This window comes from Monodelphis domestica, chromosome 3 (genome assembly GCF_027887165.1).
Source record: "Monodelphis domestica isolate mMonDom1 chromosome 3, mMonDom1.pri, whole genome shotgun sequence".
Taxonomy (NCBI): Eukaryota; Metazoa; Chordata; class Mammalia; order Didelphimorphia; family Didelphidae; genus Monodelphis; species Monodelphis domestica.
In genome coordinates this window covers 222813914-222834502 of record NC_077229.1, presented here as the reverse complement: position 1 = coordinate 222834502, position 20589 = coordinate 222813914, and the positions used below count along the sequence as shown (strand labels likewise).

General features: G+C 40.5%; 1 protein-coding gene across 1 annotated transcript in view; it reads left to right on the top strand.

Moving 5' to 3' along the window:
• Positions 1-15530: 15530 nt before the first annotated feature.
• Positions 15531-20589, top strand: part of LOC100024047 (cytidine monophosphate-N-acetylneuraminic acid hydroxylase) — a 71228-nt gene continuing 66169 nt past the window's right edge. The window contains exons 1-2 of the mRNA XM_016431746.2: positions 15531-15784; positions 16241-16444. Coding sequence (XP_016287232.1) covers positions 15777-15784; positions 16241-16444 — 212 coding nt within the window. The 5' untranslated portion in view covers positions 15531-15776. The remainder of the gene's footprint in view (positions 15785-16240; positions 16445-20589) is intronic.

Sequence of the window (20589 nt, the reverse complement as noted above, 5' to 3'; positions counted from 1 at the left end):
TTGTTGTTGTTTAGTCATTTTCCAATCACATCTCATTCTTTCTGACCCCATGTGGGGTTTTCTTGGCAGAAATAATGAAGTGGTTAGCCACTTCCTTCTGCACCTCATTTGACAGATGAGAAAACAAGCAAAAAAAAAAAACCAAAAAACAAGTGTTAAGTGACTTGTCCAGATTCACACAGCTAATAAGTGCCTGAGACCAGATTTGAACTCATGAAGAAGAATTTTCCTGACTCCAGATATGAAACTCCATCTACTACACTACCGAATGGCCTCAGGGTGCTATATAAATCCCTGTCATTAGTATTAGTAAATAATTAAACCTCTTTGGGGTCATTTTCAAAGATATTATGAAAATTCAAAAATAATTTCTATAAAATGCAAATCTTTAAGTACTATATAAATGTTTATTATTTTCTTCTTTTCTTTTCTCTCTTTTTTCTTTTCTCTTTCTTCTTTGTTTCTTTTTTTTTTGTTTGTTTCTTTGTTTCTCCTTTTAGAATCGATACTAAGAATCAGTCCCAAGGCAATAGAGCAGTAAAAGGCTAGGCAACTGGGGTTAAGTGGCTTGAACAGTGTCACACAGCTAGAAGTATTTGGGGCTCGATTTAAACCCAGGACCTTCTGTCCCTAGAATTTCACTAGTCTTTTTCAATGCTATAGACCTATGATCTTATTTCTATTACCTTTTCATCAAATGGCAAAACACATGCCAATATGAAGGATCTAGGAACCACATCAGGAGAAACTTGAATTAAATACTGTCTCCAATACTTAGTCCAAATGAGACCATTGGTAAGTTTCTGATTCTCAGTTTCCTCACCTGTACAGTGGGGTGATAGCTGTAATATATTCTTCCATCCTTGGACAACACTCTAGACCTTCCTAGCATTGGTCTTATCTTGTCCAGATCTTAGTCTCTATAGCACTTCTTGGCTATATCTACACTATGTAATCTCTACTTAGGCGATCAAGTTCTCCTTTTTACTACCTGAAAATTGGACTTAGCCCCTGGAGCCACTCTGGAGCTTTGGTCAACGTTGACCCTTACCCTCAATAGGACTCAGGCCACCACATAGCATAATCATAACATCGCTACCCCATGACTCAAAAATATGTACAGAGGACATATAGAATCATATTCATATAATACAGATATATATTTTATTTTTAAACTTTCTCTTATTTTTCAGTTGCCTTTTTATTGTTTTCTGATTTTTTTTTTTTTTTGCTATTCAGACCCACCCTCCCCATTGAGGTAGTAAATAGTCAGATACAGGTTATACCAGTGCTTTTATGCAGTACATATTTCCATATTCCCCATGCCATGACAGAACACACATATCACACATACAATGAAAAACTCATGAAGGCAATAAAGCGAAAGACCTACCACAACTTTGAACAACTAGGTCCCTTCATGTCAAATAACTCATCATTTACCCAAGTGATCTTTTTCCTACTATATTCCAAGCTACTAAAAAGTTACACATAACATTTGCCTAACTTCCCTTCCAAAGCACAGTATAGCTTAATTTCTGAATAATACATAAAATATTTTTTTTATCCCACGAAGTCTTTAGGATGGCATTTTCCTTTAGGAAACATTTCCCCACTCCCCAACCCCCACTAGTCCAAAGTAGCTCTCCATAGCTCCAATTATGTTCCTTTCTCTTGCTCTCTTACTTACCCTACTCCATCCCCTTCTCCTCACCAGTTTATATATAGAGGGAAGAACACTTAGAAAAGTTGCTAATTAATGCCATTTAGCACTTTTGGCTGTTGATATATATTAAATAGGCAGTTTACTCAAATCTAAGTATAATCACCAGTTTCTTTTCAAATGAACAGTGCCAAGCTACCTCTATCTTATCTCTTCTCCCCACTCACACAGTCACTGCTCCCTTAGTTCAGAACTAGAATGTATGAGGTATTCAGGGAGGACCAGAACCTCTGGTGTAAGGGTTTGCCTGAGGCCTTTTCAGGGCTGCTTATCTGCCTTTGGTGTCCACTATTCATCCAACTCTCACCTGTGACTCCAAGAAGAATTTGCACAAGCATGAGCAGTAGCCACAACCAAATAAAACCATCCCAGAAGATGGGCTAAAAGAAGGTAAGGGTAACCAACACTCCTCACACCTATCAATGAGTTAAGGAGAGATCTATGCCAAGAATGTGAAGACTTCCACTGGTTGGAATGAGCAGATGAAAACAATTCATTCTGATAGCCACAAAGACAGCTGAAACAGGCACCAGGGAGCAGCACTCAGAGCTTGGTCAGACATTAAAGAAGCCGAGGTCATCCACTGCATCCCAGGTCATCACCAGTCATCCTGACTTTTGACTTTCCACTAGAGTTGGGTGACTCTATAAGTGCGAGTGAAGCACAACTGTATGCAGCTCTGCCTCACTTAAATCCAGTTCATAAGCAAGTCAAGACATCATCCTCATGATGTCATTGGTCATCTTCAAACAGGAAGGGTGAACAACAATGCTATAATGGTTATAGGATTGTATTTAGCAAAAGAGGACCAGGATTTGGATCATATGTTTGCTATTTACTTCCTGTATGACTTTGGTCAAACTATTCAAACTCTCTGAACTCCAGTTTTGCTATCTATAAAATGAGGAGATTTGACTAGGTGACTTCTAAGATGCCTTCTAATTCTAGATGCTATGATTCTGGCATTTCCCAAAAGAGAAAACTTTATATGGACAAGATGTCAGAAAAGGTTTTGCAGGTCTTGGTCTTGAAAGATGGGTTGAATTTAGATCAAATGGGCACTATTGTCCATTTGTATACAATTGTGTACAACCTCCTTTGTGTATGATTGTTCCAGCAATGTCTGAGAACCTGTTTGTAAAATGGAGAGTCCTATTGAAGGAAGAGTATTAGCAGGAAATAGTAACAAGAAGAGAAATTTTAAAATAAGAATTTCTTTATTGGGCAGAAATGGAAATGTAGGGGGATCTGTGACCTTTTCCCCTTTGCTCCTTCTCTTTTGTATCTCAAGATACCTCATTTTTGTATCTCACTTTTCTAGCAAATACATTTTCTTTAGTTTTATAGAACTGCTGTTTCCTGATTCTCCTTTCATCTCTCTTATCACTCCTTCAGCATTTCTGCTGGATTATTAGCCATCTTTTATCCTCTTCATTCATATGTGTCCTCAAAGCACTCTCTCTCTCTCTCTCTCTCTCTCTCTCTCTCTCACTTTTTCTCTCTCTCTCTCCCTCCCCTCCTCTTTCTGGCCCTCTATCTGTCTCTCCCTTTCTCTTGCCCTCCTTCCTTCCTTCCCTCCCTCTCTCTCTACCTCCCCCCCCTCTTCCTTTCTCCCTACCCTCTCTCCACTGCCCCTCTCAATAATAAAGTCATCACCGCCTGGTGGATATTTCTTCCTGGTTGTCCTATTAGCATTTCAAACTCAACATGTTTGAAGTGGAATTCATTATCTCTCCACCTAAATCTGCTACTCCACCAAATTTCCCTCTTCTATTGAGGGTACCCCTTAGACACCTACATTTGATATCATCATTGACTCTTCCCTTTTCTTCAGCTCCACAATTATCTGCCAAACCTTGTTAATTTTACTCTACAACATATCCAGCTTCAGTTCTATTATCTACATTAATAAAGCCATGACCTTAGTTCTGGCTCTCACTGGGTGACTGTAATAATCTAATTGGTCTCCTGTTTTTAGATCCTCCATGTTCCAATCTATCTTCCATGAAGCTGTTAGAATTCTCTTCCTAAATCCTAGCTCTGCCATTCCCCCATTTAAAAATCATCAGTAGGGGGTAGCTGCGTGGTTCAGTGGATTGAGAGCCAGACCTAGAGAGGAGAGTTCCTAGGTTCAAACCTGGCCTCAGACACTTCCTAGCTGTGTGACCCTGGGCAAGTCACTTAACCCCCATTGCCTAGCCCTTACCACTCTTCTGCCTTAGAACCAATATACAGTATTGATTCTAAGGTTGATGGTAAGGTTTAAAATAAAATAAAATAAAAATTATCAGTGGCTCCTCCTCTCTGATTAAATGACTGCCAACATACTGTTTCATATTATACCCCTACTCAAACTCAACATTCTTGTTAAATTGGACTTCTAACCATTCCCCAAAATCCATACCCCATGCCTCAACTCCACAACTTGGGACAAGCTCTTCCTTATGCTTTGAATGCATTCTTCATCTCTGTGTCTCCAAATTCTTGTCTTCTTTGAGGGCTTAAGTCAGGTTCAGCTTCTCTCTGAAGCCTTTACTATTCTTCTCTGAATCCATGTGTTCTCTCTCTCTCTCTCTCTCTCTCTCTCTCTCTCTCTCTCTCTCTCTCTCTCTCTCTCTCTCTCTCTCTCTCTCTCTCTCTCCCTCTCTCTCTCTCTCTTTCTCTCTCTCTCTCCCTTTCTCTCTCTCTCTCTCTTTCTCTCTTTCTCCTCTTCCTTCTCTCTCTCTCTCTCTCTCTGTGTCTCTGTTTCTCTCTCTCTCCCTCTCTCTTCCTCTCTCTCTCACTCTCCCTTTCTCTCTCTCTCTCCCTTTCTCTTTCTCTCTCTCTCCCTTTCTCTCTTTCTCCTCTCTCTTTCTGTCTCTGTCTCTGTCTCTCTGTCTCTCTCTCTCTCCCCCCAGATTTTTGCTCATATTAGTTGAACTTTGAGGACCCTACAAGCTCCACATCCTCTAATTTCATGAAAATACTTAACTTCTCTTGTTCTCACTGTCTGTAGTAGAAGAACAACAGTTGTATTTCACAAGACTGGGCTCAATTAGTGTGTTAGGAGTAGTGATAATCCCCTACAACACTGAGTCCAGGAAGTTTGGTGCAGTTTCCTAGATTACAAAAGTTAGGCATAAAAAAGTGTTTTGCCTGCCTTTCTTCCTACTAATTTTTTTCTCCCTGCCCTGAATTATAATCAGAGAAGGCAAATATACTTTTTGCCCAATCAATTATCTGATTGACTTTCCAACTGCATTCAGGTGACATAGGGCAGCAGGGGTGGAGCTGATTGTTTTGAAAATACTGCTATATAGAGAGATGAACTGAAAATCCTCTGTGGTTCCTGTAGTCAAACCACACTACCTAAATAGCTAACTAGCTGCTTCAGCTACATTCATTCCCAGAGGATCAAAGAAATCTGCTAGTAATCGAATTGAAGTTGCTGGCTTCCAGGCATTCTAAAAGCACCAGCCAGAGCCTTTTAAAGAAGTTTTAGTCATTTATTGACTTTCAACTTTTTCTCAAGAAAAATTCTGCTGTTTGGCCCTTTCCTTGTTGGGGAAAAAAGGTAGAGATGTTTTCATTTATTTTCTTATGAATTTAAGGGGTTAAGAAAGGAAAATTTCTGTTTCAGGGAAACAGAAAAATCTGTTTCAGGGAAAGACCTGAAGGAGCTCAGTGTTTTCCTTTCCTAACTTGGGAAACACTATTGAATAGCTATTGTGGTTTATAGATTGTTTAACTCTGAGAAGACCAAATAGAAACCTGGTCTTTGGTTCCTAACTGGATTCTTGTTGAGATTCAAACAGCTAGCCTTTGCTATTTTATAATTTGAGGGTGAAGTTAAAATTTATAAGGATAATAGTGGGAGTTTTTATTTAGATAGTATAAATTTAGGTAAGTCAGATCAGGGAGGATTAGTGTAGCCTGTGAAACACTTCACTTCATCACTGAGGACTGGCCCAGGTTGCTTTCAAGGTACGCCCTTCAAACCAGCACCTTTGCCGGTCCTGAGGTTCCCGCTGCTGCTGCTGCGGGCTCAGTGCTCTGGGTTGGGGGGGAGGGGTCCTGGGACCTTCCTTCTGCCTTCCCCTTAGACCCGAGTGTTCTAGGATTCTGGCTTTTGGGGGGCGTACCTTTTGATTTGAGTCCAGAAGGAGGGTTCCCTGGCTCTGTCCTGTTGTTGAGTTTGAATTTCAGTCCCCTAGGAGCATTCAGTTTGTGATTGGTAAGGAAGGGTTTTCAGAGGTCTGAACTTTTGCTGCTTCTAAGCTGCCATCTTGACCGGAAGTCACCAATTTTCTTTTCATAGTATACAATAGCTATTTATTTTCGCTACCCCCCAAATGCTTAAAGCACAGACACAAAAGCATTCATGAGTATATAACACAAGACAATAACATTCCACCATCATTGTACTCTCTTGGGAGGTAAAGTTAACTTGAGACTGCAAAAATATTTTCTATTCATCTTGGATCTCTACCAGTCGTACAAGTAATACACAAGTCCAACTCTAACTAATCAGTACAAAGTCGGGACTTTCTGCTGCTGAATGGAAGGAATTGACTCATAAACTAAGGAACTTTAAAATTCACAAGGTGGTTGACAAGACTGGAAAAGAGTCATCTTTCAGGTTTACCCATTTGCATGCAGTTTCGAGTTTGCAGTACCTGGGTAGAGAGGAGCCCTTGTAGTTTGCAGTTGTCATAGGGACCCTGGTCAAAGTTTCCAAGCAGAGAGAAACACTAAACCTTGTGGCTGCAGGAGAGCAAGAGACCTGGTCAGAGTTCCAGGGCCAGCAGGAAAGCATTAGTGTTTGTGGCTACAGGAGAGATGGCCTTCCTGGTTAAAGACCAGAGTATAAACAGAAGAACAGTGACCATACCTTTTCTGAATCACTCCATTTTGGAAACACCAAAAACTTGCAGACCCCCAGAACTAATTCTGAAAACAGTATCATAGTGAACATAACTTAACTCTACTGTAAAGTTCAGTCAAGAAATAGGCTGGGGAAATGAGCAAACAACATAAAATAATTTGACCATAAAAAGCTACATCAGTGGCAGAGAAGACCAAAAATACAAAATCAGAAGACAACAATGTAAAAACAACTACTAAAAAATAACCCTCAAAAACCAATGCTATTTGGACATAAGCCCAATTCCTGGAAGAGTTAAAGAAAGAAATAAGAATGATGGAGGGGAAATTGGGAAAAGAAATGAGTGATACAAGAAAATTACAAAAAGAGAATTAATAGCTAAGTAAAAGAAATGATGTTGGGCAAGGCCATTGAGACTCATGTAAGAAACTGATTAATAGCTCAGACTGACGTCATTACAAGGAAACAGAAGAGAATATAGTAACAGAGTAGCTAATATAGTAAATAAAATAAGGAGATAAGAAGGTGTGGAAAACTAAAGGTAAAGAGAGGCAGAGGCAGAGAGAAAGACAAAGAGAGAGGAAAAGAGAAAGACCGAGGGTGACAGAGAAAGGGAGGGGGAGGGTAAGGAAAGGGAGGGAGGGAAAGGCAGGAGGGAGAGGGAGAGAGAGAAGATGAGTAGGAGCTTTTAGGAATGCTTTTTATCTTAATTAATTCCTAAAGAAGGAATCATTTGCTTGGGCAGGGTAATTGCTGCCTGTGTCTCCAGGGCACTGATATCATTTTACCTATGGTCCACTTTGGTCTGTGTAGCTTTACCCATGGTTCACTCTGCCCACTGGGAGCTGGAAAACTGAAATGTAAATGGAACATTAATGATATGTTAAATACCCCAGCACAACTTTTGCTCTTTTCTGTCCAGACTCACAAGTGTGGATATTGAGCATTGCTTGAACCTAATCCAGAGTGACTAGAAACTGAACCACTTGTTCTTGTTGTTCAGACTCCCAGACCTAGTTTAGGTCTAAAAATTGATGTGAGGAGTTTTCTCATAATTGCGAATCTAAGCAGCTCATATATCTTATATGAAAGGTAGCCCCATTCGAATCAACTATTATTTTTTTGTTTCCATGTTCTTTTGATTGTATACAGCTACTTGGCAGAGTTTGCAGGATATTTCAGCCCACATTATTCTCCACTCTAAATAACACAGGGCTCAGAATGCGGATCGGGACAAAGATCAGTCTTCTGGAAAGACTTCCTGCTGAATAGGGACACAGAGTCAAAGATGGGCATGGGTTACTATTGTATTAAAGAAAGAATCTGCTGAAACCATTTCTAGTTGTAATAAATGGGTACACTCTGGCAGTGACTAGAGAGATGCTAGGGGAACCTTGTGAGTACCTAGTTATAATGGAGATAGGTACTTCTGAGAGATAGAGAGATGCTACTAGACGGGTTACTCTGGGGTTGCCTATTGATCACTATTGATGGCTAATAGATCAAGATATTTCCTACTCTTCTCCTCCTTTCACCTCCCAGTTTCCACCCATGCCCTTTCCCCTCCCCCAGGCTTAGTCAGCCAATTTCAAAGTAACTCAGGGGAACTGTGAGATTTCAGAAAAATATTCTTTACTCTTCTTTTCTCAAGTAAAGGGGTTTATTGGGAACAACAGGATGGAGATTGAGGTGAGAGGGATAGGGGTGTCCCTAATCTATAAGGAGAATTGGGAGGATTATGGAAAATGTCAGTCCTGTCACAACTGTGATTCAGAGACAGAGAAATGGAGGATAACTGTTAAATCTTCATCTTCCAATTACATAAAACCACCAACGAAAGTTAATTTCTTCTCAGATTAATTCCAGAAGCCCCCCCAAAGGTCCTTCAACCTAGGACAGACAAAGCCAGTCTCCCTTGGTCAGGAACTCCAGAAAAGTTTTTCAGTTCATCTCCTCTGGCCATGCTCTAACTGCCTTTTCTGGGAACATTCTGTTTTGGAATCTTCACCTTGATTGGCAGATCAGGTCACCAGCTTTGTTTTGCAAGCATGAAGTTCTCTCTTTCTTCATGCCTCTTTCACACTATCCTACTTGGTGGGCCAGGGATCATCACAAGGCTCCTGAGAATAGAAGGCAATAACAATAGTGTCCAGTGGTTGGAGGTGTACTTGTTGCTCAATAGTGTTAAAGGGAGAGGAACTCCTCCTAACATGTAAGGGATGACCAAGGATTTGGAGTAACTTGGTCTGGCAGGGCAGATCCTCTTTCACTCAGAGAGCAAAGGGCTGCACTCTTTGGGCTGGGTTACCACAACCTGCTAAAGGGGATAACACAGCAAACTGGGTCAAAGGAAGATAACCACCTCAGAAAAATGGGAGTGATGGTGGGCTGGGAGTTTTGCATAACCTAGCCTTTCTGAGGGGTCTCTGAAACAGAGTGCTAGCTAGACAGAGAGTGAATGATGGTTGATTGGGACTTGGCTTAACCGAATAGAAGTAAACCGTCTCTCTCTAAGATAAACCCAAAATGGTATCCCCTTTATGACTCTGACTGATGAATCTGACTGCTTTCAGGTATTAAGATTTATTTGTATAAAGAGAACAAGGTAGGGGCAGGAAAGGGATTGAAGAATTCCCTAAACTAAAGGTAGCAAGTAGTGATGTCCGGTCTTGTCAGCCCTTGCTAAAGCCGAGGCTAAATTGTGATCCTCCTCTCTACCTAAAGGCTTTCTATGCTGTCTTTCCTAGGCTAATTAACAAAAGAATAAGTATAGATTATCAGATGAAGCTTGAACAGAAATCAGGAACCAGGAATATCCTGTCTACCTCAGGGGAAAACCTCTGAGGATAGGCTTAGGAGTTCAAATCTGCTCCCTAGTTGGTCCTGTTCTTCTTCTTGTGACAGAAAAGCTTTCTGGACACTGTAGATCTCTGGTGTGATAAGAGAAATCCCGTTCAGGAGTGGGGTTTACTTCCCAAGGCTCAAATAAGAGTCCTCAGAGCTGTTTCCCTCTCCAAGTTCACCCTCCCAGAACTGGCAGTTTCCACTTCTCCTCCAAGATTCATAGAATCTCTCCTGTCAATCACCTCTCCACCATATTCTATTGCATCTCCTTGCAAACTTTCTATCTGGAAAAATACCATCTCTTCCATAGCTACCATCTGGAACTGGAACTGGGAAAGCCTGGAGGCCATAAAGAGGCAAGGGTCAAAGAGCAAAAGAAGCAATAGTAAAGCAAAGGGATTTTGAGGAAATACCACCAGGTGTCGGAGGGGAGGAAAGGATTAAGGAAAGTGTGGCACACTTTCAGGGTTAGGACAGGTGTGTCTAGGAGCAAGGTTTGGCACTTTGTCTGTCTGCCACTGGTCAACTCCTTGTGGCCTTTTGTTTCAAGGACACTCTGGACCCAATAGGAGGTCTGAACCTCAATGGGCTACCCAAGAGTCAATTTTGCAGCCTCTTCCACCATCATAGAAGTGACTACAGCTGCTTGCAACCAGGCAGATCACCCCTGAGCTACTGACCCCCAAAGCATAGATTTATCATGGTTGAGTAAAGTTAATGCTAAGGGTAGATGTGAGCTTGGCTTTTAAGGTATTGAAGGCAGACTGTTGATGGGTTCACAGTGTTGAGGCCTGGAATCAGAGCCTTTAATTGCTTCATACACTGCCTTGGCAATTATGTTGAAGTTAGGGTTCTGGATTCTGTAAGAAGCCTGCCATACCTAGGAAGGTTCTAAATTATATCTAGGTCACTGGGACATGGATGTACAGAATAGCCTTCTTTCTTTCATAGGTTAGGGATTAGAAGATGGGGGTTAGTTTCTGGCACAGATATTGAATCTTCTATTGGGAAATCTGGGCTTTTTTTTTTTTTAATTGAGATTATATCCCCTTTCTCTCAGGGTCCTGACAGTGTCTGTATGTGAGGACTTCAAGTCAGGGCTGCAGATAAGGATCCATCTATCTACTGGATGGCCACACTATTGTGGAGGTATAAATCTCTTAAAATCCTTCCTAAGGGTGTTCCCAAATAGATGGGGGCTGTCCCTAAATCCCTGAGAGAGGACTATTCAAGTGTATTGTTGTGGGAGGGGTCAGCTGTCCATGCCCACTCTAAAGCAAAAATGGAATGAAAGCCCTTGTGTAGGGAGCATCAAAAAAAGGCCTCCTTGAGGTCTATGGTTGAAAACCAAGCTAGGTGTCCTCGGGGATCTGGGCTAGTATCCTGTAGGGATTAGGGGCAATTGTGATTAAAGTCTCTCTGACAGTCTTGAAATTCTGATATTCCTCACTTGGTTTTTTTACAGGAAGGATGGGCTTGTTGCAAGGAAAGTAGGTAGATACCAGAAGCCCATGCTGAGGAAACTTGTCTATCAAACGTTGCAGTTCTGCCCTGCCCCTGGGCTGATATGATATTGCTTACTATGGGGGAACTTGCTAGGATCTTTCCAGCAGACAGCCATTGAGTCCGCCTGAATTGCTCTTCCAGAGAATCTCATGTTCCAGACTTGGGAATCAATCTATTCCCATATAGAGGTGGGAATATGGTGGAGAGGGAATATGCTTAAAGGCTCATCTAAGAGTGAGAAGGTGCCAGCACAGGAGGAGCCTCCAAAAAAAAGCTAAAATGTGGCTCTATTTTTATCATATCTCTCCCTAGCAGGGGGACTGGACAAGAGGGGGAGATTACCAAAAGCTGGGTTGGAATAGAAGATCCTTAAATTGGCAGGGGAGTGGGTGGGCTTCTAAATTCCTTTTCTGGTGCCCATTGATCCAAACTGAGTGATGCCTGTAGGGTGTAGTGGGACCTGAGAACTGTGGTAAGACAGCATAAGTGACTACAAATTAGGAAAGATGATACATTTACTTACCACATCTATTATAACCCTAGGTTTGGTCATGGTGATGGAGAGGGAGAGAGGCAGCTTACCTGAACCCTGGGCCTCATCACACTCCAAATCTAGAGGAAACTGGAGGGCTGACAGTTGGTTTGTGACTTGACCTTCTATGCAGTCCCATTTCTAGTGGCCATCCTGAACACACTTGGGACAGGGTCCAGGTGGCTTCCACTTTGGTGGGCAGTTTCTGGATCAGTGGTTCTCCTTACAACACCTGAAGCATGAGCCAGTCTCCTAGAGGTTCCCTTTTTGGTTAGTAGAGCTGGCAGCTGCAATCATCTGAGCCTTTTTCCTGTTACAGGCTTGGGCATTATAGTCTCCTCAGCCTCTGCCAAAACCCTCTTTTTAAAAACATTCAAGGCCACATCAAGCAGTTGAGCTGGGGGCTAGGGGCTGAGGTCCCAAGATATAATAACTTCTGCCATTTTCTGTGGTTATCTGGGGCTAGCTGTCAAATATTAAGAATAGTCATTTCCTCTGGGCTTTCAAGTTCTATATGAGTTTGTACAAACCTACTCTGAAACAAGGCTAGATTTTCTTCCCCACCCTGGGTAGTTTGCTTAAGTTTTTCATAATTAACCTGCTTCCTCACTCCTTGTTGCATGCCTTCAATCATGTACTTTATGAAATGGTCTCTTTTTTTTCCTGTCTCAGTCTGATTGATAAGCCCAACAGGGGTCAGCCACTGAAATGGCAGCAACCCCATGGGAAATCCATTTTCGGTATTAGTTTCAGTTAAATCATCCCCTACCTTCTGGTCTAGTTCCTACATCCTCTGCTTTTCATCTATGGTGCAACAGAACAAAATAACAATGTGTAAATCTGCCCAGGACAAGTCAAACTTCAGCCCCACTGACTTAAACCCCTCTATGAACTTGGTAGGATTCTCAGAAAAACTTCTAGGTTTCTCCTTGATCTGAAAGAGGTCTGAAGTAGAGAAGTGAATATGAATCCATTCCATCCCTTTCCCCTTTGCCACCTCTATGAGTGAACAAAGGGTTTGGGGATCTTTAGTCAGATCTACATAGTGGACACTGCTCCGTGTGTGGCAAGGGCTGACTAGTAGCAACTATTGTAAAAATAGTCTCTAGTAATAGTAATATTATATTTTATGAGGTTTGTTAAAGATTATTAGAAAACAAGGAATAAAGAAAATACACCACGTTCCCAGGGCTGATTAGCCCATTCGAAGCTTACTTACTACATCATTGCAATGACCAAGCTGAGAGAGAGTGGGAGGCAGAGAGCCAGTTAAAAACTAATTGTGATCTCACCCAGGTGGAGACTCAGTTGAGATTATAGGGAATTCTGGGAAATACCAAGGACTTCTGGGGATTGAAGTCTAGGGTTCAAATCTCCATTTTATACTATGGGAATGATGGATAGAGAACAGAGAAGAGAGGAGGGGAAGTTTGATCAGGGGGAGGAGGCAGTGGTCTATCCACAAGGTGGAAGACTAGTCCTGTGTGCCTGGGAATCTGAACCACTTGTACTTGCTGTTCAGAGATCCCCACCTAAGGACCTAGGTCAGTGATAGTGAACCTTTTAGAGATCAAGTGCCCAAATTGCCACATGTGAACCCCCTGCCTTACCCCAAATGGGAAGGAGGAAACACTTCCATTGGACTGCTGGGCAGAGGGGAAGGTGTTGAGAGAAATGTCCTCGGGCATTTGTGGAGAGGGAGAGGAATAGTCCCCTCATGCATGCATGGATAGGTTTGCCAACCTGAACCTAGGTTATTCTAAAGATTGATGTGAAGAGTTTTCTCATATTTGTGAATCTAAGCAACTCATATGTCTTATCTGAAAGGTAGCTCCATTCTAATCAACTAGTTATTGTTTCTATATTATTTTGATTGTGTACAGCTTCTTGGTAGGGTTTGTGGGACATTTCAATCCATATCATTAGTACAAAAAAAATTGAAGAAAATAACATCTTAAAAATATAATTGACCTAATGGTAAAAAAGGCATAAAAATACACCAAAGAAAAAAACTTTTAAAAGCAGAATTAGCCAAATGGAAAAAGAGATACAAAAACTCACTGAAGAAATCAATTTGTTAAAAATTATAATTAGGTACGTGGAAGCTAATGATTCCAGAGACATCAAGAAACAATAAAACAAAAAATGCTTCTATATTACTATTGATTAGAAAAATGCAAATTAAAAGAATTTTAAGGTGCCATCTATCTATTAGAAAAGACAAATGCTAGAGAGGATAAAGGAAAATAAACAAACCAAAACTGTTTGTGGAGTTGTGAATTGGTCTAAGCATTCTGGAGAACAATTTGGTACTAAGCCCAGAGGGTTATAAAACTTGCATAAATTTGCATAGCCTTTGATACAACAATATCACTTTTGGGTCTGTACCCCAAAGATATCAAAGAAACAAGACCTATTTGTGCAAAATTATTTTTAGAAGCCCTTTTTGTGGTGGCAAAGAATTGGAAGTTGAGGAGATGCTGATTAGTTGAGGTAAGACTGAATCAATTGCGGCATATGATTGTGATGGAGTACTATTGTATTATAAGAAACAATGAGGTGGGGGGGCTTAGAAGAAGGCATGACAAGATACATATGAACTGAAGCAAAATGAAGTGAGAAGAACCAAGATATCATAGTGTACAGTGAGAGCAATGGTCTAATAAAAATCATCTATGTAAGACATGACTACTCTGAATACATTGATCTGACAATTCTAAGGGATTCATAATTTTTAAAAAATGCTCTCCAGCTCCAGAAAGAGAGAGATGATTAACTTCTTGAGTGTAAACTGAAGAATTATTTTCTTACTTTTTAATGATATGACTGATATGAAAATATGTTTTTCACAATTTCACCTGTATAATTGTTGTATTACTTGCTTTCTCATTGGGGAGGGAAGGGGATAGAGGGAAAGAATTTGGAATTCAAAATTGAAAACAAAATTAATCTTAAAAATAAATATTTTTCAAAATGAAGAAAGAACACCATTCTTATGATTGGTAGATTACTAGCCAGTTCTCTAATAATAAGTTGAGAGTTGAGTGTAGAATGAGATCTAAGTTTTACCAAAAATTGTTAGTTCTCATTTCAGATGATAAGCCATACCATGAGAATACAGGAAGCATAGTCTTCACTTTACCTCTTTTGGTGCCTGACACAGAGATATTTATCAAAAGCTGCTTCTGTAGCTGATTTTATCTTAGCTAGGCAATTGAAGAAAAGTATTCTGGAGACTTCCTGGGCTAGTTGATATGGAAAACACCTGTGTGTTTCCACTATGCGTGGCTCAATATTAGAGAAAAAGACACAAAAGAGCAAAGTTAAGAAGTACATTATTAAGTTTCATGGTATCTTTTTCCAGAGAGTAGACAAAGGGCATTTCAAGTAAAAAGGATTCTTGAGCAGGCAGCAGTATCAATTAAAAGGTATTTTGAAAAAAAGAAATTATACTTGTATATCACATGTATTACCAACTATTAAAAGAGAAAGTAACTTATTTTGGGGTTTCTACTGTTGTTGAGTTGTGCCCAACTCTTTGTGACCTCATAGACCATACTTCCCATGGGGTTTTCTTGGCAAAGATACTGGAATGATTCTCTTCCATCTCCACCTCTAGTAGATTAAGTCAAACAAAACTTAAGTGACTGGCCCGGGGTCATACAGTTAGTAAGTGTTTAGGGACAGTCTTCCTGCCTCTAGGCCCATTGCTGTATGCACTAAGCCATTTAGCTGTCTGTTTTCCACAACAGAACCAAAGGTACCTTGAATTTATTATCCTTTTTGAAAAGCCTTTGATAAGGAAACAGCAGAATTTCTAAAGGTGACAAAGAAAATGACAGCAAATTCTCTTTTGAAGGTGATTTTGACCTTTTTGAGTCGAAAATCAGATAACCAATATATACTCATGATTATGGCAAATATTTGGCAGTTCTATTAAGTAGAGACTTATGCTAGGTTCAAAATTATTTCCTGAGAACTGAGGCCAAAGAAAATAGCGACTCCATACTAGCATAGATTGGTTTCCTAGAGAGGGGCGCCCACAGAAAGTGAAGTCCTAGATTATTTACTCTGTAATTGCTTTAGGAAAGAGAGAGAAAGGAACTCCAAGTGAATTATAGCCTCTTAAAAGCAGTAGGAGTGTCCCAGTAGCTGAGGGAATGATTGTACAGAATATGCTTTCTATTTCAGACACACACACACACACACACAGAGAACTTTAAAGGGACTGAAGCATATAGTCATCAGAGACAACAGAGAACGGTTGTTCACTTGAAAGAAAAGGGAGAAGAATCAGCCTGGAGGTGATGGACAGGTAAGCATGAATGAGGGGCACAACAGACAGACTAATGGTGAGGGACATTCAGTTGAGTAAATTCTGGCTTTGACTACTTGGGTAAAAGTCTTTGAAAAGGGAACTTTCCCTTTTGTTAAATGACATATTGATTGCCTTTTAGAATAATATGTTTTTTGAATCGTATGGGGTGTGTGTGTGTGTGTGTGTGTGTGTGTGTGTGTGTACATGTGTGTACGTGAGTGTGTGTTCATCTAACATGCTCCAGAGAGGGGAAATTTTCATCCACAAATTTTTAGAAGGGATAATTTTAGATGGTGGTGGTGGTGGTGTTAATAGCGAAGGTGGCAATTAAGACAGGGGTCTGAAATTTGAGTTCTAAACGGTTAAGACTTGCATTTAACATTTGATACCTAAAATCTTGACACTATTCATCTCTCTCCCTACTTTACCATTTATAATTCATTTCTCTCATAGCAAAGAACAGTCTGCAGAGATCCTATTGTCCCTAACACCTCTGGAGGTTGTTGGACTTAAACAAGGAATCAATTTTCGTCGGAATAAGAGCAGTGGCAAAAACTACATCTTATACAAAGATCAAAACTGCCTTCGAGCTTGCAAGAACGTGTGTAAACACCAAGGAGGGTTGTTTATAAAAGATATCGAAGATTTAGATGGAAGGTAAATTGGGTACTTTGCTTTGTAGCTAAAGTGTTATTATGCAATAAAAATCTGACTTCAGAAAAATGTGAGTGAGGAAGAAATATTTGAAGAGGGCAAATTTAAGCAAAATTTTTTCCTCTCTGAAGAACCATTTTATATATTGACTGTTTCTGTTTTGCTGTTTGTTCTCTGTCTGTCTGTCTCCAACTCTGTCTCTGTCTCTGTTTTGCTCTCTCTGTTCTCTATTTTTCTGTCTCTGTCTCTATTTAATTCTATTTTCTATCTCTGTTTCTATCTCTCTGTCCATCTTGATCTCTCTGTGTCTCTGTCTCCTCTCTTTTCCTCTCCCACCCCATTTCAAGTTAAGGTTGGGGAGGTAAGGCTAGGAAGGGACTTTCTCTTTTGCTCAAAAAACTATGTCTATAAATAAATTTGCAGTTTCCTGTACAACCTCCTGTTCTGTTATGCATTTGGAAGTGTTAGCTATAAATTATATTTTTGAAGTTCAGAACCTTTTTTAAGTGGAGGGAAAAAAACTATCCCCTGGTTTCAAAGCATTTGTTTCCTTTTTACCAGATCTCATGGTGGGAGACAGAGGCTACAGGCACACACACACATAGTCATAGTCCTGAAAGTGATCCCCATCTTCTTAGGGTATAGGTAATACCCACTCACCACCTAGATCATGGCCAGTGTGTCTCCCTGCTGGTGATCCACACTCAGGAATCAGGGCAGACTCCTGCCTCTGCAGCTCAGAGTTCTAGTTCAAATTCTCTGTTCTACTGCCCACTTATCATCAATCCCTTGATTCTTCAAAAGTCTGGTGGAATTTCTAACCCTGATCACTCATTGGCTGACATTTTATTAACTATACTGAGTGAGGTTCTACCCAAATCTCAGGGTATGTATCAGATGTCTGCTGCCCAAATGATAGAAATCATGAGTCCTAACAGGGGCTAGTTAGCAAGAGCTGTTATGAGAAAGGTGCTTTGGTTTAAAAAAAAAAAAAGCAAAGCTTGGGAAAGATTCTGAGATTTACTGGGTGTAGCTAGGTGACTCAGTAGATAGAGTGCCATACCTAGGATCATGAAGAACTGAGTTCAAGGACACTAGCTATGTGACCCCAAGCAAGTCACAACCTCCACATACCTCAGCTTTCTTATCTGTTAATGGGTATGATAACAACACCTATCTGCAAGGTTATTATGAGGATCAAATGAGATAATAATTGTAAAGTGCTTAGCACAGTACCTGGCACATAGTAAATGCTGTTTAAATGTTAAATTATTATTATTATTATGAGCTGTAGGTGTCACATTGGTAAAAGTTGCCTGTTCTCGTAGCTTCTTTTATTTTATATAGAACCAGAGTAATAATCCTAGTCTGACCTTCTAGGCAGGGTTGTTGGGAAATTTTAATCTGCTATTTCAGGTTTTGAATCATATTAGTGCTGTGTAAATATAAGCCATTGTTTTGACTACTCAAACAGTGACTCAATTTTGAGCCTCAGGATCCAATATGGCTAATGTTAAATAACAATGTAAAGAGGTGACTCTTTTTTTTTCTCCCATTATGGAATGCAGGCCTATTATTTGGAGATCAGAGACGTGGAGCTAAAGACATCTTTAGAGGCCAAGTAGACCAAAGCCCTAATTTTAAACAACTAAGACCTAGAGAATTTAAGGGATTCTACCAAGGTCTCCTAGTTTCTATCAGAGGTAAAATTTGAACCAAGTTCCTTTGACTCATGGTCAGTTGTCTTTCCACCGAATCATATAGTTCTCTCCTTGAAATATTTAGGGGGCATTGAATAGAGCTTATAGATTGCCTAAAAGAATTTCCTCAAATCAAATTTTAATGAACTTTTGAGCCTAAGTTTAAAATACATTTTCACAAATTCATGGTAACTGGTAAAACCAGGCCCCAATCCCACATCCAAAGTCCAAGTCTAGCTAGGTGGTACAGCTGATAGAATGCTATGCCTAGAGTCAGGAAGATTTGAATTCTAATTCTAATTTTGAATTCTAAATCAGCCTAGCTGTGTGATCCTGGGAAAGCCACTTAACCTCTGGTGGCCTCAATACCCTTAACTGTGAAGTGGAAATCAGAATATCACCTAACTCTGTGGCAGTTGTGAGTCACAAATGAAGATATTTGTAAAGCACTTAGTACCATACCTGGTATATACCTGCAACTAATAAATACTTATCACTTCCTGCCTCTCTCCTCACATTGTACAAACTCATTTATCTTTGATTTCATCTCAAGATGAAGTAATGACAGCATGCCAAAATGGCATCTGGCTCTTTGCATTATCCTCCCTACCAATGTTTGTCCCTCCCTTTTCTGCTATGTCTTCCCCCCCACCCTTATCCAAAAATCTAGATTATTTGTGTTATAGTTATTTATTATATTTATTCACAGAGGATGTATCAGCTGAATCCAGCTGTCTTTTTCTCTTAGCTTCCTTTTTCTTCTAATAATTTTCCTTCACATGCTGCAGAAAGCTATTACTGTTTTTAGAATGCTTAATATATACAATATTCAAATTCATCCTCTTGGCTGGATTCTTATTCTTAACTTTTTTTTGTTTGTTTAGAATAATGCTCACAAAAGTTGAATAATATATATATATTTTTAAAACCCTTACCTTCCGTCTTGGAGTCAATACTGTGTATTGGCTCCAAGGCAGAAGAGTGGTAAGGGCTAGGCAATGGGGGTCAAGTGACTTGCCCAGGGTCACACAGCTAGGAAGTGTCTGAGGTCAGATTTGAACCTAGAACCTCCCGTCTCTAGGGCTGACTCTTAATCCACTGAGCTACCCAGCTGCCCCCAAAGTTGAGTAATATTAAGGTTATTTATAGTTGTCCTGTGGATTTTATAGGAGCATTCTGTGATAGAGACATGAGAGAGAGAGAGGTTTTGCAGGACTTGTGGACCAAGAGGCAAGAGCCTGGGTTCCAATGGAATGTCCCCAGTTGTTGGCAGTTTGAGCTGACAGGGGGGAGGGGCTTTTGGACTTGGTCTCTGACTGGGAGACACACACTCTCTCCCTGGAGGTTTGAAGCTGGCTGAAAGACTTTTGTGAGGCTGATTTGATTTTTTTGTTTTCTCTGACTCTGAGCAGTTGAAGTTGACACTGAGAAGAGAAACTTGGCTTTTGGGACTTGGTCTCTGTCTCCCTGGCTCTGAGCAGTGGAAGCTGATCAGGGGAGAAGCTTTTGAGTTGATGGTCTATAAGAGAGTTGAGCTGGCCAGGGGATAAGGAGAGACTTTGAACTTTGTTTCTTTCTGGGGTTAAGCTGAGAGATCTGGTTGATTTGTGAAGAAGAAAGAAGATTTTGAACTGCTATTGTCCTCCATCTTTCTAACTGTCTGAGTCACACTTGTGACTCCCCAAACCCTCAGTTTTATATCATTTAGATTAGGGAAATTCCTCATCCCTCTTACCTCAGTTTCCCATCCTGTTATCCCAATAAACCCCTTGACTGAGAAAGCAACTAGAATATCATTATAGTTCAACTCAGGAGGGAGAGGGAAGGATCCAAAGGCTTCAAGGAAGATTGGGGAGGTGAGGGAGGCAAGGGAGGGAGTGAGGGAGGAAGGAGGCTAGGAAATAGATTGATCCATCAACAATCAATAGGGATCAGTAGGAAAACCCCAGAATAAACCCCAGGGCAGTCCCTTATAAGCAGTGTCCCATGTGTACCAGCATCCCTGTGTAGTGGCATCCCTGTACCTCAGCATTTCTCTGTTCTGCCTCCATTACCAATAAGCAGCCTCAGGTCCCATTAGCAGCCTCTCTAGTCACAGCCAGCCAGAGACCAACAGCCATCGTTGAAGAAACAGGTTCCCCTCAGTCTATCTTCTCTAGTTCAACAAGTAATAGTTTCCAGTCAGCTTACATCTTTATTTCTTTCAGTTTACTATTTTATTTCAATTCCTGGCTAAACTGTACCCATGCCCTTGATATCTACAATATTACCCTTTTTGTGGATTTGTATACACACAGCCAATATCTACTTTTAGCCCAAAGAATGACTCCATGTTTTCTAAAAGGCCTACAGGACACATTGCATTTCCTTCTCTTTCTTCTTATATTACTCATTTTGGCATGTTCTGGGACCATGGGAGTGCCACAGAAAGGTCCTGTACTCATACTT